At 41.3% G+C, this 24,552-nt stretch overlaps 1 protein-coding gene across 4 annotated transcripts; it reads left to right on the top strand.

Moving 5' to 3' along the window:
• Positions 1-635: 635 nt before the first annotated feature.
• LOC136155695 (zinc finger protein 791-like) lies at positions 636-23,180 on the top strand. 4 transcript variants are annotated; one of them, XM_065917688.1, is made up of 4 exons: positions 636-667; positions 18,455-18,581; positions 18,762-18,822; positions 19,206-23,180. In XM_065917688.1, exons 2-4 carry the CDS (start codon positions 18,548-18,550, stop codon positions 20,851-20,853), a joined length of 1,743 nt encoding a protein of 580 aa, XP_065773760.1. In that variant the 5' UTR covers positions 636-667; positions 18,455-18,547; the 3' UTR covers positions 20,854-23,180. The 4 variants fall into 4 exon arrangements, with proteins under 4 accessions (XP_065773760.1, XP_065773759.1, XP_065773761.1 ...); XM_065917687.1 differs by lacking the exon at positions 636-667 and adding an exon at positions 3,803-3,960; XM_065917690.1 differs by lacking the exons at positions 636-667; positions 18,455-18,581 and adding an exon at positions 18,620-18,673.
• The last annotated feature ends 1,372 nt before the right edge of the window (positions 23,181-24,552 follow it).

Below are 24,552 nucleotides of genomic sequence, written 5' to 3'. Positions count from 1 at the left end.
CCGCCCTGTGCTGTCGGGTCCGGAGCTCCGGCGGCGGCAGGGGCTGTGTCCGGCAGGAGAGGAAGCGCCCGGGCTGCGTCCGTGCTTCTGTCCGCGGGGCGAGCGTCTGGCAGTCTCCACAGGACAGCCAGACTCCTCTGTCCATGGGACTTCTCCAGGCACGAATATTGGAGCGGGTTGCCATTTCCTCCTCCACAGGACCTTCCCGACCTAGGGATCAGAGCCACATCTCTTCTGTCTCCTGCGTTGGCAGAATGGAATGATTGGCACTGGAGTTACTGAATAAGGTTTCATCTTAGACATTGTTAAGGTTCATGATACATGTTGCCACATTGTACCATGTCTTGTAAGCCCAGTAAATGTTAACTGGTTTGAAAGTAACGGTAACTGGGTGGTGGTGGGGAGGTTGAGGACCTATGGAGTTGCCAAGCTTGAGTGATAGGCTAGGTTAGCCTTTTATTTCCAAATATTTCTTTCTTTTTTATCTTTAATATATATTTCAAGGTGTATATAAAAGCACCATGGAGAACTTTACATGTTACTGCAAACACACAAACACACATGAACTTATTGCTCAGGTCAAGACGCACAGCGCTGCCGCCACCCCAGAGCTCCTGCCCTTCTGGTTCCCGGTCTCCAAGAGGAAGCTTTCAGCATTTCCCTCCAGGTCTGTTTGCTGAAGTTCGTTTCGTTTTGTTTCTGTGAAACCCTTCATCATGTTTAAAGAAGTTCCCTTCTGTACCGGTTTACTAAGAATTTTGTGTTTTGTTCTGTTTGTTTGAATGTAATGCTTTTTTTGTTGTTGTTGCAGCTTTTCATTACTGTATGACTTTTCTCCTTCACTATGTTAATATATTGAATTAAGATTTTAAGTAATATATAAACCTAACCTGATTTCTGAGAGAAACCTAATTTGGTTTTACAGTATTACTCTTTTTATGTATTTCTGGATTCAGTTTGATATTCTGTTAATAGTTTTGTGTCAGTGAGGTGGCCTATATTGTCCTTGTCAGGATTTGAAATCAGCGGTTATCTCATACTAGCCTTATAAAATGAGCTGACCCTCATTTTCTATTCTGAAAAAGTTTAAGTAGGACTGAATTGTTCCATTAAATTTCTGTGAGAATCTGGCCGAGAAGCCATCTGGGCTGGTAATTTTCTTTGTAGAAAGATTTTTAATTACTACTTTGATTTTTAATTTTTATCCTTCTCAGATTTTCTGTTGATTATTTTGGTAGTTTTCCCCCTAAGAAGTTGTCCTTTTCATCTAAACTTTTTAATTTACTAGCATAAAATTATTTATAATAAATATTAGTATCCGTTTAATGGTTGCAGTAAAGAATTATCTTATTGTATCTGTTATAGGCTAAAACTACCTTCTGTTTTTCCTCATTCAGTCTCCCTGGGAATTTAGTAGTCATTCAAAGGAACCAAATTTTGAATCTTGCTGATTCCTTTTTTTTATTATATATTTGTTCTCTATTGCATTGATTTCCGCTCTTTATTTCCTTCCTTCTACTTTTTGGGATTTACTTTTTTGTTCTTTTGCTAACTTCTTGTAGATCACTACTTTTCAGCATTTCTCCCTTTTAAATATATGCATTTAAGGCTAAGCATTTCCCTCTAAGTACTGTTTTAGCTAGCAACATTACTCAAATTTTAATATATAGTACTTTTATAATTCACTTTAAAATGGTTTCTAATTTTCACTGGTATCTACTTTAACATTTGGATAAGTTGAATGTATTATATTTCTCAATTTCTGAACACATGGAGATTTTCTAGTTGTTTTTAAATGTTTTTTATTTCTAACAACATAACAATGTCATCAGAGAACAATCTCAGTGTTTCAAAGGTCTGTGATTTCAGACCTTTAACATTTGAGATCTGCACTGTGGCCACAGTATATTATTTTTTCCCTATAGCTATTGAATGTGGTGTTCTAATATATTTACATTGGCTCTTGCTTGTTAATCCCGTATTTCAAATCTTCAGGGTAATAAGTGACCTTTTGTTTGCTTGTATCAATTACACAGACAAGAGTGTATTAAAATATCCCGTTTACCACTGTAGATGTTTCCCCTTGTATTCTCTCAGCTTTTGCTTTATTTATTTGAGACATTGCTAGTAGATGAACATATATATATACACTGTGCTTGGTTGCTCAGTCATGTCTGACGCTTTGCAACCCTTTAGACTGTAGCCCTCCGAACTCCCCTGTCCTTGGGATTTTTTAGGCAAGAATACTGGAGTGGGTTGCCATTTCCTTCTCCAGGGGATCTTCTCGACCCAGGGATTGAACCCACATCTCCTGTGTCTCATGCGTTGCCAGCAGATTCTTCCCCTGCTGAGCCATCAGGGAAGCCTAGTAGTTGGATAGAAATGTGTAATAGTTATATCTGCTTAGTGACTTACTGTTATGAAGTATTCCACTTTTATTCTGAAAGTGCTTTTTGCATGAAGGTCTAGTTAGTCTGGGACTGATATAACAACACCAGTTTCCTTTTTATTGTTTTCTAAGGCTGATCTACATACGTGGTTTAAAAAAAATCATATTCTGCTTTTATGTTATCAAAGCCTGATTGTTTCTTGTCATATCATCTTGGCTGTTTCTAGCATTGTAACATGTAACTTGCTTCAAATGTAGGCACTAATAAGATACTGAGATAATGTCTTACTTGGTTGAATTTAAAAAGTAATGAGCATGATTTTGAATAAGTACTGAAGTTGTTTTAGGTTTCTCTTATTTTAAACATTAAAAAATGTAGTTTTGTCAGAAAAAAAAAAAAAAACTACATATGGTGATGAACTCAGGGAACCTATCCTTTCTCAGTTGACACTTGGCTTCTTACTGATTGTTGTTGCCAAAACCACGAGTGAAAACTCAGATTGCCACTTTATAGGACACACTAACATACAAATTTTGTTCGTTGCCAACCTTAATTACTGCTTAAAATTTTTATCAGCATGCAGAGCAATTATCCTTCAATAAAAAAAAAAAAATTATCAGCAAATATATTTAGAAAAGAATATACAAAATGTTTCCTGGCAAGATTTAGTGATAATTGAAACATTCTTGGAATCTTCATGAAAATTCATAAATGACCTGTGGGCATTGGTGAGAGGGTCCCCAACCTTTCATGCCTCATTCATCACCGACCTGCCCCTTACATGATGGCGGCTGTGATTCTCTGTTTATTCTTCCATACCTTCATCATCTTTTATTTTTCACTCTGCAATGTTCTTTCAGTTTTGCCTCCTTTGACCTTTCAACGAATAAGTATGAAAGAAATTACATTGAAAACGTCTTCCGGTGGTTTCTCGGTCTGTGTTTCACACATGCCCTGAAGCTTCATGGCTGGTCTAGGATTGTGGGGTTCGCCCTCCCCCTTGAGCCAAGTGTCCCCGAGGATGGGGTGGGGTGAGGGGGCTTTTCAGTCTTCAAACGAGGGAGGGTAGGTAGGGAAGGATGGGTCTCTCACAGCAAGTGGTCAAAGATCAAAAGTGGGGCGAGACTCATTATTACAAACGGTGAGGCCACTTCTCAGTGTCCGTTTTTGGAAAGAAGTGTCACAGTTCCGTGAGGGCCTCGCGGCCATCTGGTTCAATGCAGTGACCACGGAGGGGACAGTTCAGGCCTCCCTACCAGGTCAAGGTCCGAGCAAAGACGTGACCTCCGGCCTGCTGTCACTCAGGCACGGCAGGGCGGGGCCTTGCGAGCTGTCCAATCAGGGGAGTCGCCGGTTACGTACGTGTGAGCGCCTGTAGGCGACGCTCCAGTGTCTGGCGTGGGTGGCGTGGACTGCGTGCTGGTTCCCATTCGCTCCCGCAGCGCAGCAGATCCCCTCTCCGTGTCCTTAAAAGGCTCCAGTGGCTCCGCGGCATCCTCTGTCACTGTGACTTGCGCTTGCCGCGGCAGTCGTGGAGTGGACTACTGGGAAGCCAAGAAACCAAAAAATGGTGAGCTGGGGGAGCCGGGTGTTGGAAGGCGAGGGCTGAGGGACCTGCTGGAACTGGCCGTGGTGGGACCCGGGCCTCCTCGTGGTCAACTTCGGACCCGCGGACCCGAGTCCACCCACCCCGAGCGCGGCATGCAGCGCCCAGACTCAGCAGGCAGTTGGGACCCGGGGCGGCCTCTTAGCTCACCGCTGCGGCTGTGTCTGCTCCAGACGGTGTGGTGTCCACGGAGAGGGTTGTAACGGGACAATCGTGACTCAGTATTTGGGGTCCCTGCATTAGAGGAGCAGCGGTCTATGGGGTCCCTCCTTTCTCCCCGGGATGGGGGAACTCTATTTCCCTTCACTTTTCAAATGTATGAAGAACAGTGTCACAAATCCACGACCCTGCCTCCCTACTCCAGCTCTTCCCAGGGCAGGAAACAAATGTCTAAATTTCCAGATCTTTCCCCATATTCCCAAACGCCATCTTCCCCTTTTCAGTTCATAGCTTCTTTATTAGCTACTTGCCCTCCGTGGTGCATTTCAGGCTACGCAGTATTTTAAATTGCTTATTATTAATCCACAGAGCCATGAATGACTCTTTAAAGATTAGTTTTTTGTCTGTGTATGTTTTCCATGAGAAGAAATCAGAGATTAACCACTGGGAACTACGCCGTATTTAAGTCTTGTGCCGTCCACTCCTTACTCCGCCCCACAAGCTTTCCCAGCCACAGACATCCTATTTTGTTTAAGTCCTTTGGGTGGAGGTTCCTCTTGGGAGATTCCTGGGTGATCGGTCTTTTCATCATAGTTCCAGGTCAGCCTTGTCCCTCCCTGAGTTTGTGACCGTATTTACTTTTAAGCCTTTATTTAGCTGTGTGGGTCCTAGTTGCGGCATGTGGGGTCTAGTTCCACGACCAAGGATTGAACCCAGGTCTCCTGCAGTGAGAGCGCAGTCCTAGCCACTGGACCACCAGGGAAGTCCTAAGTCTCCATCTTTAGTAACTGTAAATGTATTTAATCAATAGATCTTGAAAGAGAGTATAAAATATTTCCAAAGGGAAAGAAAGGTGAATTTCAGAAAAAATATTTCACTATACCATTCCATTAGTTACATTTTTTCCTTTTTTGTCACATAACTGTAAGTAATATTCAAGATCTTTTTTTTTTCTTTTCTCCAATTATTATTTACAGTTTCTTGCCATGGAAATGATAATTGGCTGACATTTACTTTCTGAAAGGAATAGATATTTATATTTTCTTCTTGAAATAGAAAAAAATGCCTTACAGTTTTCCTCCCTTCTTTACACATAAATACTGGGTTGAATGGTTCTGTTGGATTATTCAAACACTGGATATGTGTCATTTAAAATATCAATGGAGTTCATGGCAATGACTGTGGGGAGCCCAGACCTGGGTCAGTATTTCTAAGCTAAGGCCCCCTTGAGCCTGCAAAGGGAAGTACTCAGACGACCAGTTCTGTCTGGGAAGTCTTCCCCTGCAAGTGTCCTTCCTGCTCTCACCAACCATGGAAGGAGCCTTTACAGTGAGAGAAGATGCAGCCCTGGAAAGGTGGGGATGCACTTGTGACGGTGGGGGATATGGAGTGACGTCCTGCTGCTGCTGCTGCTGAGTCGCTTCAGTCGTGTCCGACTCTGTACGACCCCATAGACGGCAGCCCACCAGGCTCCCCCGTCCCTGGGATTCTCCAGGCAAGAACACTGGAGTAGGTTGCCATTTCCTTCTCCAATGCATGAAAGGGAAAAGTGAAAGTGAAGTCGCTCAGTCGTGTCTGACTCTTAGCGACCCCGTGGACTGCAGCCTACCAGGCTCCTCCATCCATGGAATTTTCCAGGCAACAGTACTGGAGTGGGGTGCCATTGCCTTCTCCAGTGACGCCCTGAGACCCTAACTATTGATTACCTGGTTGAACTTTGCACTGTAACTGAACATACGAACTACTCAGAGTAACTTGAGTGTGTTGAGAAAGTCTGTGAAGGTCAGGAATTGTGTCTCCTTGGACAAGAGTTTATGAATTGGCGAGTTCATTTAAGTTAGAACTTTACATTGAATCTGGCGAAGAGTTTTCTCACTTATAAGAATTGAAGCCTGGAGAGGGAGCACTTGTTGGAGCCTCCAGAGTTCATTTCTGTGGTTGTTCAGGTGACTGACCCTCATCACTGACACAGTCTCAGTTCAGTCGCTCAGTCGTGTCTGACTCTTTGTGACCCCATGGACTGCAGTATGCCAAGTTTCCCTTTTCTTCACCATCTCCTGGAGCTTGCTCAAACTCATGTCCATCAGGTCAGAGTACCATCCAGCCATCTCATCCTCTGTCGTCCCCTTCTCCTCCTGCCTTCAATCTTTCCCAGCATCACAGTCTTTCCTAATGTGTCAACTCTGACACACTCTAGGGGTTGTATTCCCACAGTGGGGGATCTGGACCTCAAGCCTGGGAATCTGAGTTTCTTCTAAATTATAGGGAAATAGGCTGCTAATCTCACTGATTCAAATATTTGCATTTCTTCCCCTGTATACATTTATATATTGAATATTTCAGTTTTTAAAGATTTTTTTGATGTGGACCATTTTTAAAGACTTCATTGAATTTGGTACATTGCTTGTTTCATGTTTTGGTGTTTTGGCCCCAAGGCTTGTGGCATCTGAGCTCCCAGACCAGGGATTGAACCTCTACCCCTTGCATTGGAAGGTGAAGCCTTAACCACTGAATCACCAGGGAATGCCCTGTTGCAATTCTTCAGTTTCCCATCATAGTCTGTGACATTATTTAATATTGAGTGTATAGTATTTATGATTCTCAAGCTTTCAATGTATGTTGACAGAGAGACAGTGGGAGTAAGACAAAAAACTCTGGAACTAAACAGAATATTCTTTCCTTTTAGGCAAGAGATCGTCAAGATATGAGATGGGTGTATTTGAGTTCTAAGGTGGCTTTTACATTTGTAGGTCAGTTTTTTGTATGTGCATGTCCTTAGAGAACTTTGAAATTTTAAGTGTTACAACACTGCTGAAGCAAATGAATTAATGAGGAAGACTATTCAAAATGTACATAAATCACTGAAAATCCTAGTATATTTAATGGATTAGATGCAAATTCCTCATGCATTACCTGTTACTTATTTCTGAAATAGCCCCCAGAGCGAGCTATAAGAAGCTATGATGCCTCAATAAAGCTACTGTGACCATTAAAAAAAAAAAAAGAAAAAGAAGCTATGATGCCTTTTCATTTTTTATAGTTTAAACTTTTATAAAGGTTAGCATTTAAAGGAGTGAATCTTAGAAGGGTTTCCTCTGTAGATAAGTAAAATTTAAGCTTAAAAAGTTCAAAGCAAAAGTAAGTTAATTAAAATAAAGGCTATTAAATATAAAGATATGGTATATGCATATGACTCAGTTAATTTTAAATCATCATGGGGAGGTTAGCAAAAATCTGTAAGGTAAGACTGTCAAAAGTAGATTCATGCTAGGGCATCCTGACCCCTCAAGTGGTCTTGTATCAGCCACTCCCAAATAACCAGTGTAGATCATTTTAAGGCTTTAGTGAAATTTTTTTTCTTCACAAGTTTAATTTCTGGCCACACTGTGTGGCATGTGGGATCTTAGTTCCCCCACCGATTGAACCCACACCCCTTGCGCTGGACGGCAGAGTTTTAACCACTTGACCACCAGAGAAGTCCATTTCTTGAGCATCTTGATTTGGTGTTTCTTTATCAAAAAAGAAGCAATTGCAAATGCATATTTTTCTTTCCCATCTTTGTCTTTGTCATGAGTAGTCAGACTTTTGTGTTTTTTTTTTTTGGCTGTTTGTTTCAGTTTAAGCCCCACTGATCTGTTAAATAACAAAAATACAATTGAATAAATTTTAAAGGTTTACTTGGTTTTATTAAGTGATTGAATCAGACAGCATCTCATCTAGGGAGTAGGGAGGTGTCCAAATGGAAGGCTTAGATGGGTAGAAGGCCAAAGGGATAAAGAAAGAGTTAATTATCTTGCTTTGAGGGATAATAACCTATATGGCTGATTACCTTGTTGGCACTGGCCAGAAAATTAAAAGCAAAAATAAGCTCAGACTGGTTTAAGATGACATTCTTGGGGGAGATTCTTTGGTGCTCAGCCTTCTTTGTGGTCCAGTTCTCATATCCATACTACTGGAAAACCCATAGCTTTTGACTATACAGACCTTTTTTTGGTAAAGTGATGTCTCTGCTTTTTAATACACTGTCTGGGTTTCTCATAGCTTTCCTTTAGGGGTCTGCTGTTTCTTTTTAACACCTCCCTCTTCCCTTTGTGCCCCAACCTGATGAGAAGTCTGGGTCCTCCGCTCTAGAGATGACAGGAGATTCTAGCCACACAAGCTCCTGACTTTGGGCAAGAACTTTTGCCCCAGTCTCAGCCTCCAACCACAATGAACACCCAGACCAGGCTCCTTTCTGAAGCCATTTCACTGCTGCTTGAGAGGAAGGAAGATCTGATCCAGTGAATCATAAATGAAATTTTAATTTCGTTTCTGCTGCTGGAAAATTATATTGATAAATGGAACCCCACTGACCTTTATTGCTTACTTAAAATGGCCCAATGTAAATAGGGTTTTGCAGGATGGAAAACTATTATACAAACCTGTTTAATGAGGAAGTGATTAACCCCTCCTTTTAATTGGCGTATTTGGTCTGTTCTCAAACCTGCAAAGAATGAAGGACACCTCACATTGAATTATGGCAACCTTGAGACTGTTGTTTCACCAAATAAGCCCCAATTCCCAGCCCCCAGCATTTTGGAAATGACTGACTCCATCCACTCAGCAGCTGCTAAATATCCTGCCCTCATAGATTTGGCTAAGTCCTTTCTGTTCCGTGTCTATTTCAGCAGCCTCTCAGCACACTTGGCCTTCGCCTCTGAAGGGGCGTGGGAACCTTTACCTGGTCACCCTCAGAGAACCTCAGCACCATCGCCACTGCACAGGTCTCTGCAGGCAGGGTCTGACCCGCGTCCACCTTGTGCCGTGAGCATGAGTGACGTGACATTAATGACATCTCTTCTGAGGACATCAGAACATGAAAAATGTTGAAATATATTTGAGCCCACTTAAGCTATTACTTGTAAAATGGCCCACCTGGAATAGTTCTCGTTAAAAAAACAAAAAGGCTGTGGACTCTGGTGAAAATGCCAGATGACAGGCACTCGCCTCGGTGCCATCCGACCCTGAGTCACAGTAGAGGCTTCGGGGACCTCCGCTCCTGCCTCTGCAGTTCCCCGTCAGGCCCGAAGCTGTCCACAGGCTTCTAACCAAGGTCCTGCCCTGGCCCTGCACGACAGGCCGCTTGAGCTGCAGTTACATCTCCTGACGGAGCTGTGCTGAAAACAGATAGCCCTGAACATGGGACCTCCCATCCAGATTCCCGTTATGATTTGGAGCCTGTAAACAGCACCCCAAGAGCTCAGCACAGCTGTGGGGACCCCCTGAGACAAGATACAGCTGACCCTGGGACCCCCACCATAACCTCCCTGCAGGAGGGGGTGGAGGCCTCCCCCTCCTGGGTTCCTTGCCAGGTGCTAAAGGTCATCGCCCTTTCTCAGACCCCTATTCTCCCTATGGGCTCCTAAGGATTCCCCGAGTGATGAGCAAGGGGAGTTCACAGACCTCAGAACGACATCTCCACATTCATACATGATCCAGGTTTTCACCCCTTCGTTGGACATCCTGCTAAAGGAGGGGACTCAAGGGTCCACAATGGACCCAACATCAGCCTGTCGTCTTAGCCCTAACCAGCAGTTGGCTTGGAAAGCATGTCTTTACAGACCCCTGGGCAATCGCCTAAGAGTGTGTGATAAAAGAATTCTGGGACTCTCTTGCCTAACAGGTATCCACAATATACATCAAGGTAACACTTGTGTGTACATATACTGAGGCCTCCCCAGGACACTTACCCACATCAGAGCGCATCCGTTGGAACACGGCATTCAGTGGAGTTTTAATTCTCTGTCCGCAGGGTGCAGGCCTTTATGAGAGTGCCATAGTGACTGAAGTAACTTCAAATCAGCTTAACAAAGATGGCCTTTTTCAATCACCTGAGATGAATATTAATGCCTTTTTTACTTCATCTTCTTTTTTTTCCCTGATAGATGTTACCTTTCTCTACAGCAGGTTTAGGTTTATAGAAAGCTTTATGTTACCTTTCTCTATAGCAGTTTAGGTTACAAAGTACAGAATGGTCACACTTAACCCCTCTGCCATCACATAGTTTTGCCCTGTTTTTTGTATCTTGTATTATTGTGGTACATATTGTCCCATGGTTTTTTCCCTTTCCAGAACTCTGGTTGGAATAATACAGTATGTAGCCTTATCATGTTGGCTCCTTTCACTTAACAGTATGATTTTAAGGTTCTCTCTGTCTTTTTGGTTTGATACCTCATTTCCTTTTAACAGTGAATAACATTTCATTATATTGATGTTCCAGTGATTATTTTTCCATTCCTCTGTTGGAGAATTTCTTGTTCACCTGTAAGTCTTGGCAATCATGAGTAAACCTTTTATAAAAAAAATTCGCACACAGGTATATCTATGAATGAAGATGTTTTGGGTGGTGGGGTTTTGGCTGGACTGGGGCTTCCTTGCTGCACCAGCTTTTCTCTGGTTGTGGAGAGCAGGGGCTACTTCTGGTTGCTGTGTGCAGGCTTCTCGTGGTGGTGGCTTCTCTTGTGGCGTAGCCTGGGCTTTAGGGCACTTGGCTACATGTGGCTTCCAGGTCCTAAAGCACAGGCTCAGTAGTTGTGCATGGGTCCAGTTGCTCCTCAACATGTGGGATCCTCCCACACTGGGGATCGAACCCGTGTCTCCTGCATCGGCAGGCATATTCTTTACCCCCGAACCACCAGGGAAGCCCCTGTGACAGTCAGTTTTCATCTGATTTGGTAAAATACAAAGGAGCCTGGTTGCTGGATTACATGGTTAAGTACCGTAAGAAACTGCGCATTTTCCCATGTAGGCATACTGTTTTCATTCCCACCAGCAGTGAGTGAGGGTTCCTGTCACTGCACATCTTCTCCATCCTTTAATAAAGCTTATTCTTAGTTGTTTTTTAAATTTTAGGTTTTGTAGTAAGTATCTAGAAATATTCTTCTTTTATTTGCAATCATGACATAAGACATGAGCATCTTTTATGCTTACTTACCATCCACATGTCTTGGTGAAGGGTATGTTCTAATATTTTGTCCATATTTAATTGTGTTGTCTGTCTTACTGTTGAGTTTTAAGAGTTGTTTAGATATTTTGGATGCCAGTCTTTTATCAGATAAGTGGTTTGTAGAGACTTTCTCCCAGTCTTTAGTTTGTTTTCAGTCTCTTAACCCTGTCTTTCATAAAGTTGTCATTTTAATGACATCAATTTACTGATTTTTTTTTTCTTTCATCAATCCTGCTTTTGTTGTGTTGAATCAAAAAACTCATCACCAAACTCAAGGTCACCAAAAAACTCAAGGTCACCTGGATTTTCTCCTGTGTTTTTTTTCCCCAGTATTTTTTTTAAATTGAAGTATAGCTGATTTATAATGTAGTTACTACTGTACAGCGAAGTGATTCACTTACATGTTTTTTAATATCTCTTCCATCATGGTTTATCACAGGATAGTGAATATAGTTGCCTGTGTTTTATAGTAGAGCTTGTTGTTTATCCATTCTATACATAAAAGCTTACATTTGCTAACCTTAACCTTGTAACTTATTTATTTTATACATTTGTACCTCTTAACCTCCTACCCTTATCTCCCTTCCCCACTTCCCGTCCCCTGCTAGTTGTCCTATCTGTGAGGCTGTTTCTGTTTTGTTATTTTCATTTGTTTCCTTTAGATTTCACATGTAAGTGAAATCATACAGTATTTTTCTCAGTCTGACTGACTTACTAAGCACAGTACCCTCCATCTATCCATGTTGTTGTAAATAGCAGAATTTCATTCTTTTTTATTGCCAAGAAGTTTTCCAGTGTATATATGTACCACATCTTTATCCCTTAATCTGTTGATGGATGACATTTAGGTTGCCTCCATATCTTGGCTGTTTTAAATAATGCTGCTGTACACTGGGGAGTGTGTATCTTTTTGGAAGTGTTTTCATTTTCCTCAGACATATACCCAAGAGTGGAACTGCTGGATCACATGGTAGTTCTTGGGCTTCTCTGATAGCTCAGTGGTGAAGAATTCACCTGCCGATGCAGGTTCAGTCCCTGGGTTGGGAAGACCTCCTGGAGAAGGAAATGGAACCCACTCCTGTGTTCTTGCCTGGGAAGTGCCGTGGCAGTGGAACCTGGCAGGCTGCAGTCCGTGGGGTCGCAGAATCGGACACGACTTGGTGACTAAGCAACAGCAGTAGTTTAAGTTTGTTGAGAAACCTCAACACCATTTCCCCTATTAGTTGGCACTAATTTACACTGCTACCAAGAGCGTACAAGGGTTCCCTTTTCTCCACATCCTCACCAGTTAAGAAGACCAGTGGTCTTCTTAATGGTATCCATTCTGACAGGTGTGATGGGATCTCTGATTGTCTCGACTTGCATTTCTCTGGTGATTAGTGATGTTGGGCATCTTTTCATATGCCAGTTTACCATCTCTGTGCCTTCTTTGGAAAAATATCTACTCGGGTATTTTGCACATTTTTAGAAAGTTTTGGGTATTTTTTGGCTGCACCATGCAGCACGTGGGATTTTAGTTCCCTACTAGGGATTGCCCCCGTGCTCCCGTGTTGGAAGTGCAGAGTCTTAACCACTGGACTACATGGGAAGTTCGTCTTTTGCTAGTTTTTAATCAGGTTATTTTTTTTTTGCCTGGGAGTTGTTCCTGTATTTTAGGTATCAACCCCTTATCAGTCATTAACATTTGCAAATATCTTTCTAATTCAATACATTGTCTTTTCATTTTCTCTGTGGTTTCTTTGTCAATGGTAAGCTTGATTAGGTCCCATTGCTTTTGTTTCCTTGACCCTCATCTTCTGTTCCACATTTTTCCCTATGTGTCTCTTCCATTTGGCTGTTCCTGAGTTGTATCCTTTATCATAAACCAACCATAGTAAGCCACGTGTCCTCCTGAGTTCTCAGAATTATTCCGGTAAATTAGCAAACATGAGGGAGTGTCAAGGGGATCTATGAATGTACAGGCAGCTGGGTAGAAATGTCAGTACCCCAGGCGCCTTGTTTGTGGCCAGCAGCTTAAATGGGGGCAGTTTTGTGGCAGTGAATGTTCAATCTGTGACGTCTAATGCCAACTCCAGGGATCGTTAGTATTGACCTGAATGGGCGGACACATATTTTGATGACACAGAGTTGGAGCAGTAGTGTTAAGAGATGCCACATATTTGATGTAAGGAGCAGGGAAAAGACCTATCACTGTCACAAGCTCTTTTGTCTTCTACTCCGACATTTGGAGAGCAGAAATATCCTGGGCATATTTTTAAATGGCTGCTTTTTTGTCTCGCTGATTTTGGAGACAGCAGTTTCCCCATGACCTAAATTCTCTGATGGTTCTGGGTCTAAGAAGAGTTGTTGGTATTTAGTTAGTTGGTTATTATCTTGTGAGGATGCTAATGCTAGCTTCTAAACTCCTTACACAACTGAAGAGGAACCAGAAGTCTCTGACCTCAGTTTTTTTTTTAACTTTTTATTTTATACTGGAGTACAGCCAGTTAACAAACACTGCTGTGATCGTTTCAGGTGAGCAGCAGAGAGACTCAGCCATACACACATTGTCTCTGTTCTCACCCAGACTCCCCTCCCATCCACACACAGAACATCGGGCAGAGTTCCCTGTGCTAGGGACCAACGGTAGGTCCTTGTTGGTTTTCCATTTTAAATATAGCAGGGTGTACATGTCCATCCTCGTCAGCTGACAGCTTTGTACTTTTATCCCTCCTTATTCCACTTTGTGCCCCACGTCTACAAAATGCCAAGAAAACCTGAGGGTTCCTGCCTTTGGTGCTGGCAAGCGAGTAAGTCCGTGGTAGTTTCTGCCCGGGAGTATGCAAACCCTCACCCTAGCCTACCCTCTAAGCTCAGTTGCAAAAAAACCCAGGCCAGGAGCCTTAACTTGCTCTCTGAAGGCGTTTCCCATGCTTGAGAAGCCCACCCTCCCCCCCAGACACTTCCGTTATAAAAATAAAAAGCTCTTGACATTGAGTGCATGTTGTCATCAGTCTGTAGACATCTGAGCCAGATCTCAGATGCGCTCCACATGCTTGTGCAGGAGACTGTAAGACTTACAGAAGAAGGAACATGGTTTTTATACTGCAACACTTCTTAATTATTCTATTGAAAAATCCTAAAAAAAAAAAGATCCTTCACATCTTTCTATACCAGTTCATGTCACCTTTTATTTGTTTATTAAATACACAGATAATCTATTTTTGGCTGGCTCTTCCTTGCTGCCTGTGGGCTTTCTCTAGTTATGATGCGAGGGGAGCTACTCTTCTTTGGCAGCACGCACACCTGTCATTGTAGCGGCTTCTCTTGTGGAGTGTGGGCTCTGGGGCACATCGGCTTCAGCAGCTGCAGTACGTGGATTCTAGCGCGTAGGCTCGGTAGTTGAGGCACACAGGCTTAGTTGCAGCATGTGGGATCTTCCCAGATCAGGGGTCTGTGCCTTCTGCACTGGAAGGCAGATTCTTTACTGAGCCACCAGGGAAGCCCCAGCCTTTATTTTTAAAAAGTAAATGCTGGGGTGAGATTATGTAACCAGTTCTTTCAAAATAGACCTCTGTCTTGTTAGTTTTTGCTGCCAGTCTGAGTTAAAACTCAGATTGCCACATCACAGGGCAAACACAGTAAAATTATGTTCTTCTCCAAACTTCATTAATTCCTTTTTTTAAAAAAAATCATCATATATATTCCAAAAAGAATGTACAAAATGCTTTATTGGGCTGTCTAGTAATAAGAGTATAAGTATCTTTGTAACCGTGAAGATTCATAAGTGGGCTTTTGGGCAGTTTTTAGAGCCTCTGATGTTCTGCTCCCAGCTCATCTCCATGCTGCAGGTAGAGGATCTGTTGATTGTTGAGTCATACCTTTACCATCTGCTCTTTTCACTACACACTGTTGTTGTAGTTTTGTCTGCTTTGACCTGTCAATAAATATTAATTGAATTACATTCAGAATGCTTTTTGGTTGCTTTTAGCAGCAGATGTTTGATACACACCTAGTGTCTGAGACTGTGGGCCAGTCAAGGTACTCATCCATTGCAGTGGTTGTGGGGTTTGGGCTTTTTCCAGTTTACTTATTTATGTATTCTTTTTGGTCATGCTGAGTGGCTTGTGGGATCTTAGTTCCCAGACTCTTGGCAGTGAAAGTGTGGAGTTCTGACCACTAGACTACCAGGGAATTCCCCCTAGTTTAATTCTTAATCTCACTAAAAATATATTTTCTATATCCTTGTATCCATCTGCAAGTACAAATACACGTAAATTCTCTGGACACTGGAGGACAACTGACGATGATCAAGTTCAGATTTACAGGAAACAGCAGTGCATCAGTTGATGCTTCCTCTGTTCATGCCTAATTTACATATTTGTCATCTATGGTCGTCAACACTTGGGATTATTTAGTTAACTAATTTTTGTTCTTCGAGTGAGATACAATCTGCTTGACATGTTGCCTGATTATTCCCTATTACTAAGCAGATGGACGTTTTTTCCATGTGTGGTCTCTCATCATCTGTTAAACAGGTTTTGGTTATTTTCCCATTATTTTAAAACTATGGTGTCCGTCTTACTTCACATACTAACCTTTTAACATCACTGTATTTTCTTCTATCTTTTGTTTTATAACTCCCTTAGTTTTAATATGTTTGCATTGGTCAGGCTCTTGCTTCAAGACTGTTTTTCTTTTTCTTAAATGAGAAAGTTCTCCCTATTTTTGGATCAATGAAGCATTTACCTGTGACTTCTAAAAGCGCCCCAGTTTTATTGTTCATATTTACATCTATGATGAATTGACTATTGTCCATGGAATACAGGGGAATGATACAGTGCATTTCCCAGTTACATAATAAATTGTTTTAGATATATTTCTGCAGTGGTAACATCAAGGACATCTTTCAAAAAAAAAAAAAAAGACATCTTTCATATTTTCATCTATCTCCTTTAATGTTATCCAACAAAAACAAAATTTTTCCATGAAGATTATTAAATACCTCATTCATTCTTCTTTAGTACCTAATTAAATGTGTTCTTAAAGAAGCCAGATGCAAGCTTCTAGATATTCTTTCCTAGTGTAATCACATAGGAGGGGCTCAATCCTCCAAGCAGAAGGTTGTGACAATACATGTAAAATACTAGCTCATTAGAAACAATACCCAAGAGTGACTTGGGGGGCAGATCACATAAGTACTCTCTGTTGAGCATAACAAAATTCAGACACTGAGAATGAAGAGTTTGTGATGTACTATAAACAGTTGAGATACACCAAGCCATTCTTACCAGTTAGGGTGGTGGAAAATGAAGTGAAAGTGTTAGTCACTCAGTTGTGTCTGACTCTTTGAGACCCCCATGGACTGTAGCCCGCCAAGCTCCTCTGTCCATGTAATTCTCCAGGCAAGAATCCTGGAGTGGGTCGTTGCTCCCTTCTTTAGGGGATCTTCCTGACCCAGGGATCAAACCCAGGTCTCCTGCATTGCAGGCAGATTCTTTACTGTCTGAGCCACCAGAGAAGCCCTAGGTTGGTCAGGTCACTTATAAATCCCAGTTCCCAGATAACCAACGAAGGACAAAGACTGTGAGCAGGCATTGCTAAGAATCAGCCCTCCCAGGCCTTCTAGTGTGACTCTCTTCTGCTCACTTTGTAATAGGACACCATTAGGAGCAAGCACTGTAGACCCACTACAGAAAGAGTAATTAGAGCTAACCCAAGCAGGAAGTGGTTACTTCCTCAGGAGTTTAACAACAACATGAACACGTGAAAATTATTTCTCCATTTCTTCTGTGATCACTGAAAGTCCTACTGTTCCATAGTGGTAGGGTCCAGGGCACCTTGAGAGAAATGTTACACAAATGAAAGAAGTGTTTCCATTTTAAGGCCATCAGTTTCTGTGAGAAAAACAAGAAATGGGGATTTCTTGTTCTGTTCCTTAACTGAATGAAGAAATCCTACCATTGTAATGACTGCGGGAACCTTCTCGCTGTCCCGTCCACGTGGATATCAGTAGGTTGTTTAGTGGTGACCTTTTACAGAGACCAGCGTTTAGGGAAATTACATGGCTGAGAGATTCCTCTGCCCAGAGGCTCACCTGTCACTTTCCTGTGCAGCACAGGAGGTCATGGAAATGAGAGCAGTGGGGAGGCTGCCTCTGGAGTGAGTGGCTGGTTGGGAATCACCGCCTCCTAAAACTGGAGAAGGGAACCTTTATGTTCTTTTAGAGGAATGCACCACTGAGCCCTGTATTCAGAACGATGGGCACATTCACCACCAAGCCATTGTGGTCTTCAGTGGACGCCCTTGCAAACTGCAGTTCTTATTCAGTTCCTCAAGGTCCAGGGTACATTGTTATGATTTTGCCAGAAAGGCTCTTCTGGCATCTTATCTTCTCAGTGTATGCACATAGATGTGGTAAAGACGGTGTGAAGCTGCTCTGAGGCCCATGAATATAAGGATTTTGTGTAAGTTGCCATGCCTTCTCTCATGCCGCAGCACTAACTTCAGAATAGCTTCCTAGTCCCATGAAATACGACTGTGAAATAAAAAGGACTAACTGAATCTCTGTCAAGTAAGTAAAAGGTAATACTTTCCCACAAGATTATTTTCATTCATTATCTGACCACTACTACATTTTTTTTTTAATTTGGTTGTGCTGGGTCTTTGTTGTAGCACATGGGATCTTTACTTGTGGCATGTGGGATCTAGTTCCTTGACCAAGTGACTGAACCCATCTCCTGCATCAGGAGTGTGAAGTCTTAGCCACTGGACCGCCAGGGGACTCCCCTGCATCTGACTGCTTCTCGTAGCCTAGATTACTTCAGGACAGTATGGCCAGCTGGGACTAACCATAAGCTGGATTTACATAGGACTCTTGACCTGTCATGTTTGATGATGGGAGTAGAAGAAAAAACTTCCAGTTCTTCACTGTTTTTTCCCATTAAAACCTCATGCATATGTGACCCTGTGCTTAATGGAGTACTGTGTGATATGGTAGGTATTAAAGGAGATGAGTTTTTTTCATGCAGAACTGACAGTCTCAAAATGGAAATATTTCTTTCATTTGGAGTTCACATTGCTCCAGCATGCTCTGGATCCTACCATTAGAGAATAATAAGACTTAAGTGATGATAGTAAAAATTTAGAAATTTTCATGTATGTGTTCATGATGCTGTTAAGTTTGGGAGGAAGTGGTAGAGAGTAAGAATTTTCATTATCATGTCACAGAACAAGTAAATTTCATAACAGTAGCATATGTAAACTTATGGACTACAGATTCCCAGTACTGTCCATCTCACCCATCTTCCTGTACACATATTTGTGATGTTTTAGGACCCAGTGGCCTTTGAGGATGTGGCTGTGAACTTCACCCTGGAGGAGTGGGCTCTGCTGGGGCCTTCGCAGAAGAAACTCTACAGAGATGTGATGCGGGAAACTTTGAGTAACCTGGCCTTAATAAGTAAGGATGATGACATTCCTCACTTAGAGAACAAGTGCTTCCTGCCCATCAGTGTTGTTCTCAGATTTGGAACGGGGAAAGGGAAATCTTTGGTAAATAAATCATGGTTTGAGGTCATCATAGACCTGTGAAGTAATAATTTTCCTATAATTTACTGATTTTTTGGGGTCTGCATTTTAGGGGATAAATGGGAGGACCATTACACTGAAGATCAGTACAAAAACCAGGAAAGAAATCTGAGGTGAGTTGTACTTAAAATGGGAAGCAGCGTCCCACATGGGAATCTCAGGTCATGAAAATCTAAAAACAAGTGGAAACAAAAGGGCCCAGTTTCAAATTTATTTGTCAGAAAATTTTAACCAAAAATGTTTTCTTATGTCATGGATGTTGTTTCCCAAATAGTTTACTTTGAAACATATTCAGAGACTGCATATATAAATATCACTATGATAATAGCAGTGGTTGAGCTTTCTTACAGAGCATTCAGTATATTCACTTTTAAAAACTATATAGTGCATAAAACCCTACGTTTTCCTTGTAAATGGGAAAAATGTAATACTAGTATTTATTATAAAATCATTAAAAAAATCATTAACAGTGTGTTTCTAATTTCTCTTTTAACAGAAGTCATATATTACAGAGACTCTGTGAAAGTAAAGAAGGTAGTCAATGTGGAGAAAACATCAGCCTTATTCCAAATCTTAATCTGAACACGAAAAATTCTACTAAACCATGGGAATGCAGTGTGTGTGGAAAAGTCTTCATGAGTCGTTCATCTCTTAATAGGCACCTGAGATCTCACACTGCACCCAAACCATCCAAGTATCAGGAATATGGAAGGAAGCCTTATAAATGTAGAGTATGTGGGAAAGCCTTCAGTTATCTCCAGCCTTTCCAAAAACATGAAAGTAATCATGGTATAGAAAAATCCTATAAATGTAAGGAATGTGGGAAATCCTTTAGATATCGTCAGTCTGTTCGAAAACATGAACGGACTCACACTGGAGAGAAACCCTATCAGTGTAAACAGTGTGGAAAAGCCTTTCGATACCATCAAACCTTTCAAACACATGAAAGAACTCACACAGGAGAGAAGCCCTATGAATGTAAGCAATGTGGTAAAGCCCTCAGTTGTCCCAGTTCCTTTCGAAGCCATGAAAGGACTCATACTGGAGAAAAACCCTATGAATGTAAGAAGTGTAGTAAAGCCTTCAGTTGTCCCAGTTCTCTTCGAAAACATGAGAGAACTCATACTGGAGAGAAACCTTATGATTGTAAGGAATGTGGAAAAGCTTTTATTTCTCTTGGAAGTTTTCAAAGACACATGATAACACATACTGGAGTTGGACCTTATAAATGTAAGGACTGTGGGAAAGCATTCAATTGTCCCAGTTCATACAGAATACACGAAAGATCTCACACTGGAGAAAAACCCTATGAATGTAAACAATGTGGTAGAGCCTTCAGTTGTTCCAGTTCATTTCGAACACATGAAAGAACTCACACTGGAGAGAAACCTTATCAATGTAAGGAATGTGGAAAAGCCTTCCATTGGCTCACCACTTTTCAAGTCCACGTGAGAACTCACACTGGCGAGAAACCATATATATGTAAGCAGTGTGGTAAAGCCCTCAGTTGTCCCACTTCCTTTCGAAGACATGAGCGGACTCACACTGCAGAGAAACCGTATGAATGTAAGCAGTGTGGAAAAACCTTCAGTTCTCCTCTAGGTCTGCAAATACATGAAAGGACTCACACTGGGGAGAAACCCTATAAATGTGAGAAATGTGGGAAAGCATTCGTTTCTCTCACAAGCTTTCGAAGACACATGATGACGCACACTGGAGATGGACCTTATAAATGTACAGAATGTGGGAAAGCATTTAATTGTCCTAGTTCATTTCGAATACATGAAAGAACTCACACAGGAGAGAAGCCCTATGATTGTAAAATATGTGGTAAAGCCTTCAGTTGTTCCAGTTATGTTCAAGTACATGAAAGAACTCACACTGGAGAGAAACCCTATGAATGTAAGGAATGTGGGAAGGCATTCATTTACCGCACAACCTTTCGAGGTCACTTGAGAGTGCACACTGGTGAGAAACCATATAAATGTAAAGACTGTGGGAAAGCCTTTAGTCGACCCAGTTCATACAGAAGCCATGAGAGAATTCACACTGGAGAGAAACTTCTTGAGTGTAAGCACTGTGGGAAAGCCTTCAATTGGCCCACATCCTTACATAAACATGTCATGAGAATGCACACTAGATAAATTATAACTGATAAATACAGCAGAGTTTTCTAGCTTAACAAACACATTCAAAGTCTTCTTAAAACTACTAGAGATAAATGCTGTAAAGTGTAAATAACATGGGAAAGCCTGATGTGGATTAATTCACATATAATAGTACTCCAGAAAATTCACATAAAAGAAATGTTCTAAAAGTTAAAAATATATCCTTTTTATTAGTGGCTTGTTCTGAAACTCAGCCTTTAGTTATGGATTCTACTTGTTAACTTTGCAACTGAGGACTGAGTTGAAACAATTCTGTAAGAACTCTTTAAGCCATAGTACTTAGCAAGCTTAGTGGGTAGTATTTTTCCTTAAACTAGCTTATAGAATTTTTGTCTTTCCATTTTGAAATCTGTTGGCACCATGGGTGAACTGGAATATAATGTAATGTGCCAACATTATATAATGTGCCAAAATACCTAACTTTTAAATTGTTCTGTAAGTAAAGGGGTTATGGAATAATGACACTGGTAGTTGTTGGGATTTTCCTATTGGCTTCCTGTGGCAGGTACTGGGTATTTCTTACCCACTGTAAATATTCCTCTTTCATAAGAAAAACTTTTGTCAAAAGTATCTTTTTCCATTTTCCTTGCTAATAAATAGTTGCCATAAAGTTGTAAGTATGCAAAGTTTATCATCTTATTTGACACCTTTTCTCTCAACTCTTGTCATTCCATCTGACTGTGATGTGGGTAATAGGCTTCACGTTAAGAAGAGAGACCCATGTTGACATCACCTGCATACTTCAATGAAGCAGCTTTACATTGTTTGCGAGCTTGGTTATTTTATATTTAAATTTATAACTACAACACCTTTGCACTGTAGTGACATTTTTTCCCCCAAGAGCACATTAAGAATCCTCCTACAGTATTCTGCCATCACCATTTAGGGTTTCTTTTACCCATAATGCAGTTAGAATAACTACATGATATCTCAGAAGTCAGCTAGTGGCATTACCATCCCTCCATTCATATTCAGCACCTACTATGTGCCTGTGCTGTGAATACAACAGTGAACATAACTGATGTGGTTTCTCCTCTCACAGGGTTTCAAGTCTATGAGATTAAAAAGCTAGAAATGTCATGCTATTAACATTTAAACTTTTATTTATTTTTGTAATAACACTAACAGACCAGTAAGTCTTTATATTTGTGGAAAGAAGAGCGACCTGTGACAGGACCATAAAACGTAGAATTGGAAATGGTCTCTTGGAGTGTGTTCCATCAACATGAGTAATATGCTGTGACCTACATTTTCTAGAACCTGTTCTTTTTAGGGTTCCATGTTAGAATTCACCACTAGCCTCCCTTGCATGACATCTGGAAGGCAAAGTGAAGAAGGCCTTAGTTTTTGAGCCACATAGGAGTTTCATATATACCTGGTTCCAGCCCGTTTTCCTGATTCTTGGCCTAGCCAGTCCAAAGTATCCTGGTTACCCCCACCTACATGACTTCCACTTTCTCAGACCTGTTCCACAACAAAGATCCACCACAGTTTGGATTCTCCTGTAAGTGCTCATGTGTCCACTGGGCAACAAATTTAAGACTGTTGTGGTTGAGAAAGTTTTGTGACGCACTGACTCCCCTCTTCTCTATATTGTATTTGTGTAAGGTCTCAGTTGTGTAGAAAATACTTGGTTCTGTTGATCCTTCTAGTGACCGAGTGCTCCTCATTCCACAACAATAGCTATGATGGTGCAATCAGAAGGAACCACATGATCCTGCTGTGTGTGCCTCTGTACGCTGCTCAGTGATACCTGTGACCCAGTCCTTCATGTGAGAATCAGCACCTTCCTCTTATCAGATAAACTGTGGCTATTTCCAGTTACTCATAGTTGGTTGAACATAATTCCTCAGTACATGTTCAGTTATGTTTAATTGTATGTGACTGAAAACAATGTTCCTTTTTTGTTTGTTTTTTAGGTCTAATGCTTCTGTAGATCTTTCTTAAGAGCTGTTTTATTAACTTGCAAAAAACTTCTATACTAACAAATATTAGGATATATTGAAACATCCCATTGTAATTGTGGATTTTTACATCAACTTGGTGTTTATTTCAGGTTAATCGTTAAACATTTTGACTCAATATTACCATGTATATTTTTCTTTAGGAAGATTTTATTTTTCCATAGTTAAAATTTTTGTCATGAAATGGATTTCTCATTTGTTCTTAATTAAAGTTTTCAATCTTTTTTTGTTAGTGCCTTCTTGCCAGAAACTACCAAGTTGAAGGGGATATGTGTATACCTATAGCTGATTCATTTCACTGTACTGCAGCAGCTAACACAACACTGTAAAACAACTATACTCCAATAAGAAAATAAAATTTAATTTTAAAAAACTACCAGGTTCACACTTGTATTCAAATAGAAGGGTGGAACAAATCATAATAAGGATGGCCACAAACCATAAATGATAATAGGTTGTATCAGTAAGAGATTGTCCAAAAAGTCGTCTTACAGGATTTGGACTTGTGTTAGGTATTATCTCCTTTTCGAAATTTCAAATCAACTGAGGCTTTATGAGTTTTGATAAATTGTCAAGAACACAAACCTATCAAGGGATAGAGACAGGGTTACTATCCTAAGCAAGGCTTTCTTGCTCAGAAACCATGCTCTTGATGCTCATTTTTCAGCATCACTCTTCAACTAGGCACTGTAGGCTCAGAACATGCACAATTTAGCATAGATAGGGCGCTGTGCACTCCAGACATGGGCATGAAACAAGTTCTTGAAATCCTGGTGCTCAAATTTCTGGGGGAAAGAGATGGTTAATATAACAGCACAGTCTGGGTTTATAAATGAAAGTTAGGGCTGTGAAGAAAGTAAGCAATGCAGACTTACATGGTGGTATAATGGATAATAATCTGCCTGCCAATGAAGAGGGTGTGGGTTCAATCCCTGGTCCGGGAAGATCCCACATGTCTCAGAGTTACTAACCCTGGGTGCCACAACTACTGAAACCGGCATGTCTAGAGCCTATGGCACCACAACAAAGAGTAGTCACCACTCGTCGCAACTAGAGAAACCCTGCGTGCAGCAACAAAAGACCCAGCACAACCAAAAAAAAAAATTTTTTTAAGTAAACAACGCTATAGGATAATAAGGACACTGGGAATGTGTGTCTGTGGAGGGCCGGGGCCTCAAAAGTGAGGATGTCATAACAGATCATTTTTTATTTCCACCATCTTGCATCTTAAACACTCTTTGAGGAACTGCTTGGGTGCAGATGTAAAAAGGTGTGGGGGGGGGAGGGCGGCAATATTGACAGTCCTGCAATCCTGGGATTAACAGTAATAATTTTCCATAAAGATAGAGACATGGTTCATCTTCATTTTTGCCATAGTTAAAATTTTTACTGCATACAATAGTAACCATGAGTCTTTATTGCATGTGATAGTAATCATACTTAACAGAATGAAGAATTAAAGACCTGGAGAGAAAGGACTTAGCCCCCAGCAGGCCTTTCTTGCAACCCCACCTTAATTAGGAAGCACCCTCTAAGGCTGCACCTGCCCTCTGCCTACACACAATAGGAGAGAAGTGAGAGGGCTCTCAGGATCTGTCTTTAATTCAAGCATTAATTTGCACCCTTTATTGCATATCATTAGTCCATTGCCAATGGTCTAGCTGTCTGGTCTCACCACCAAGAACAACTTCTTATCCAAGGTCACCCCTTT

This window comes from Muntiacus reevesi, chromosome 1 (genome assembly GCF_963930625.1).
Source record: "Muntiacus reevesi chromosome 1, mMunRee1.1, whole genome shotgun sequence".
NCBI classification, from domain to species: Eukaryota; Metazoa; Chordata; class Mammalia; order Artiodactyla; family Cervidae; genus Muntiacus; species Muntiacus reevesi.
Note: the sequence above shows the minus strand (reverse complement) of the source record. Positions and strands in the feature narration are given on the sequence as shown.

Coding starts and splice junctions, on each gene's coding strand:
- LOC136155695 (XM_065917687.1), top strand. Junction 18,582..18,761: donor GAGTAACCTGGCCTTAATAA/GTAAGGATGATG, acceptor TCTGCATTTTAG/GGGATAAATGGGAGGACCAT. Junction 18,823..19,205: donor AACCAGGAAAGAAATCTGAG/GTGAGTTGTACT, acceptor CTCTTTTAACAG/AAGTCATATATTACAGAGAC.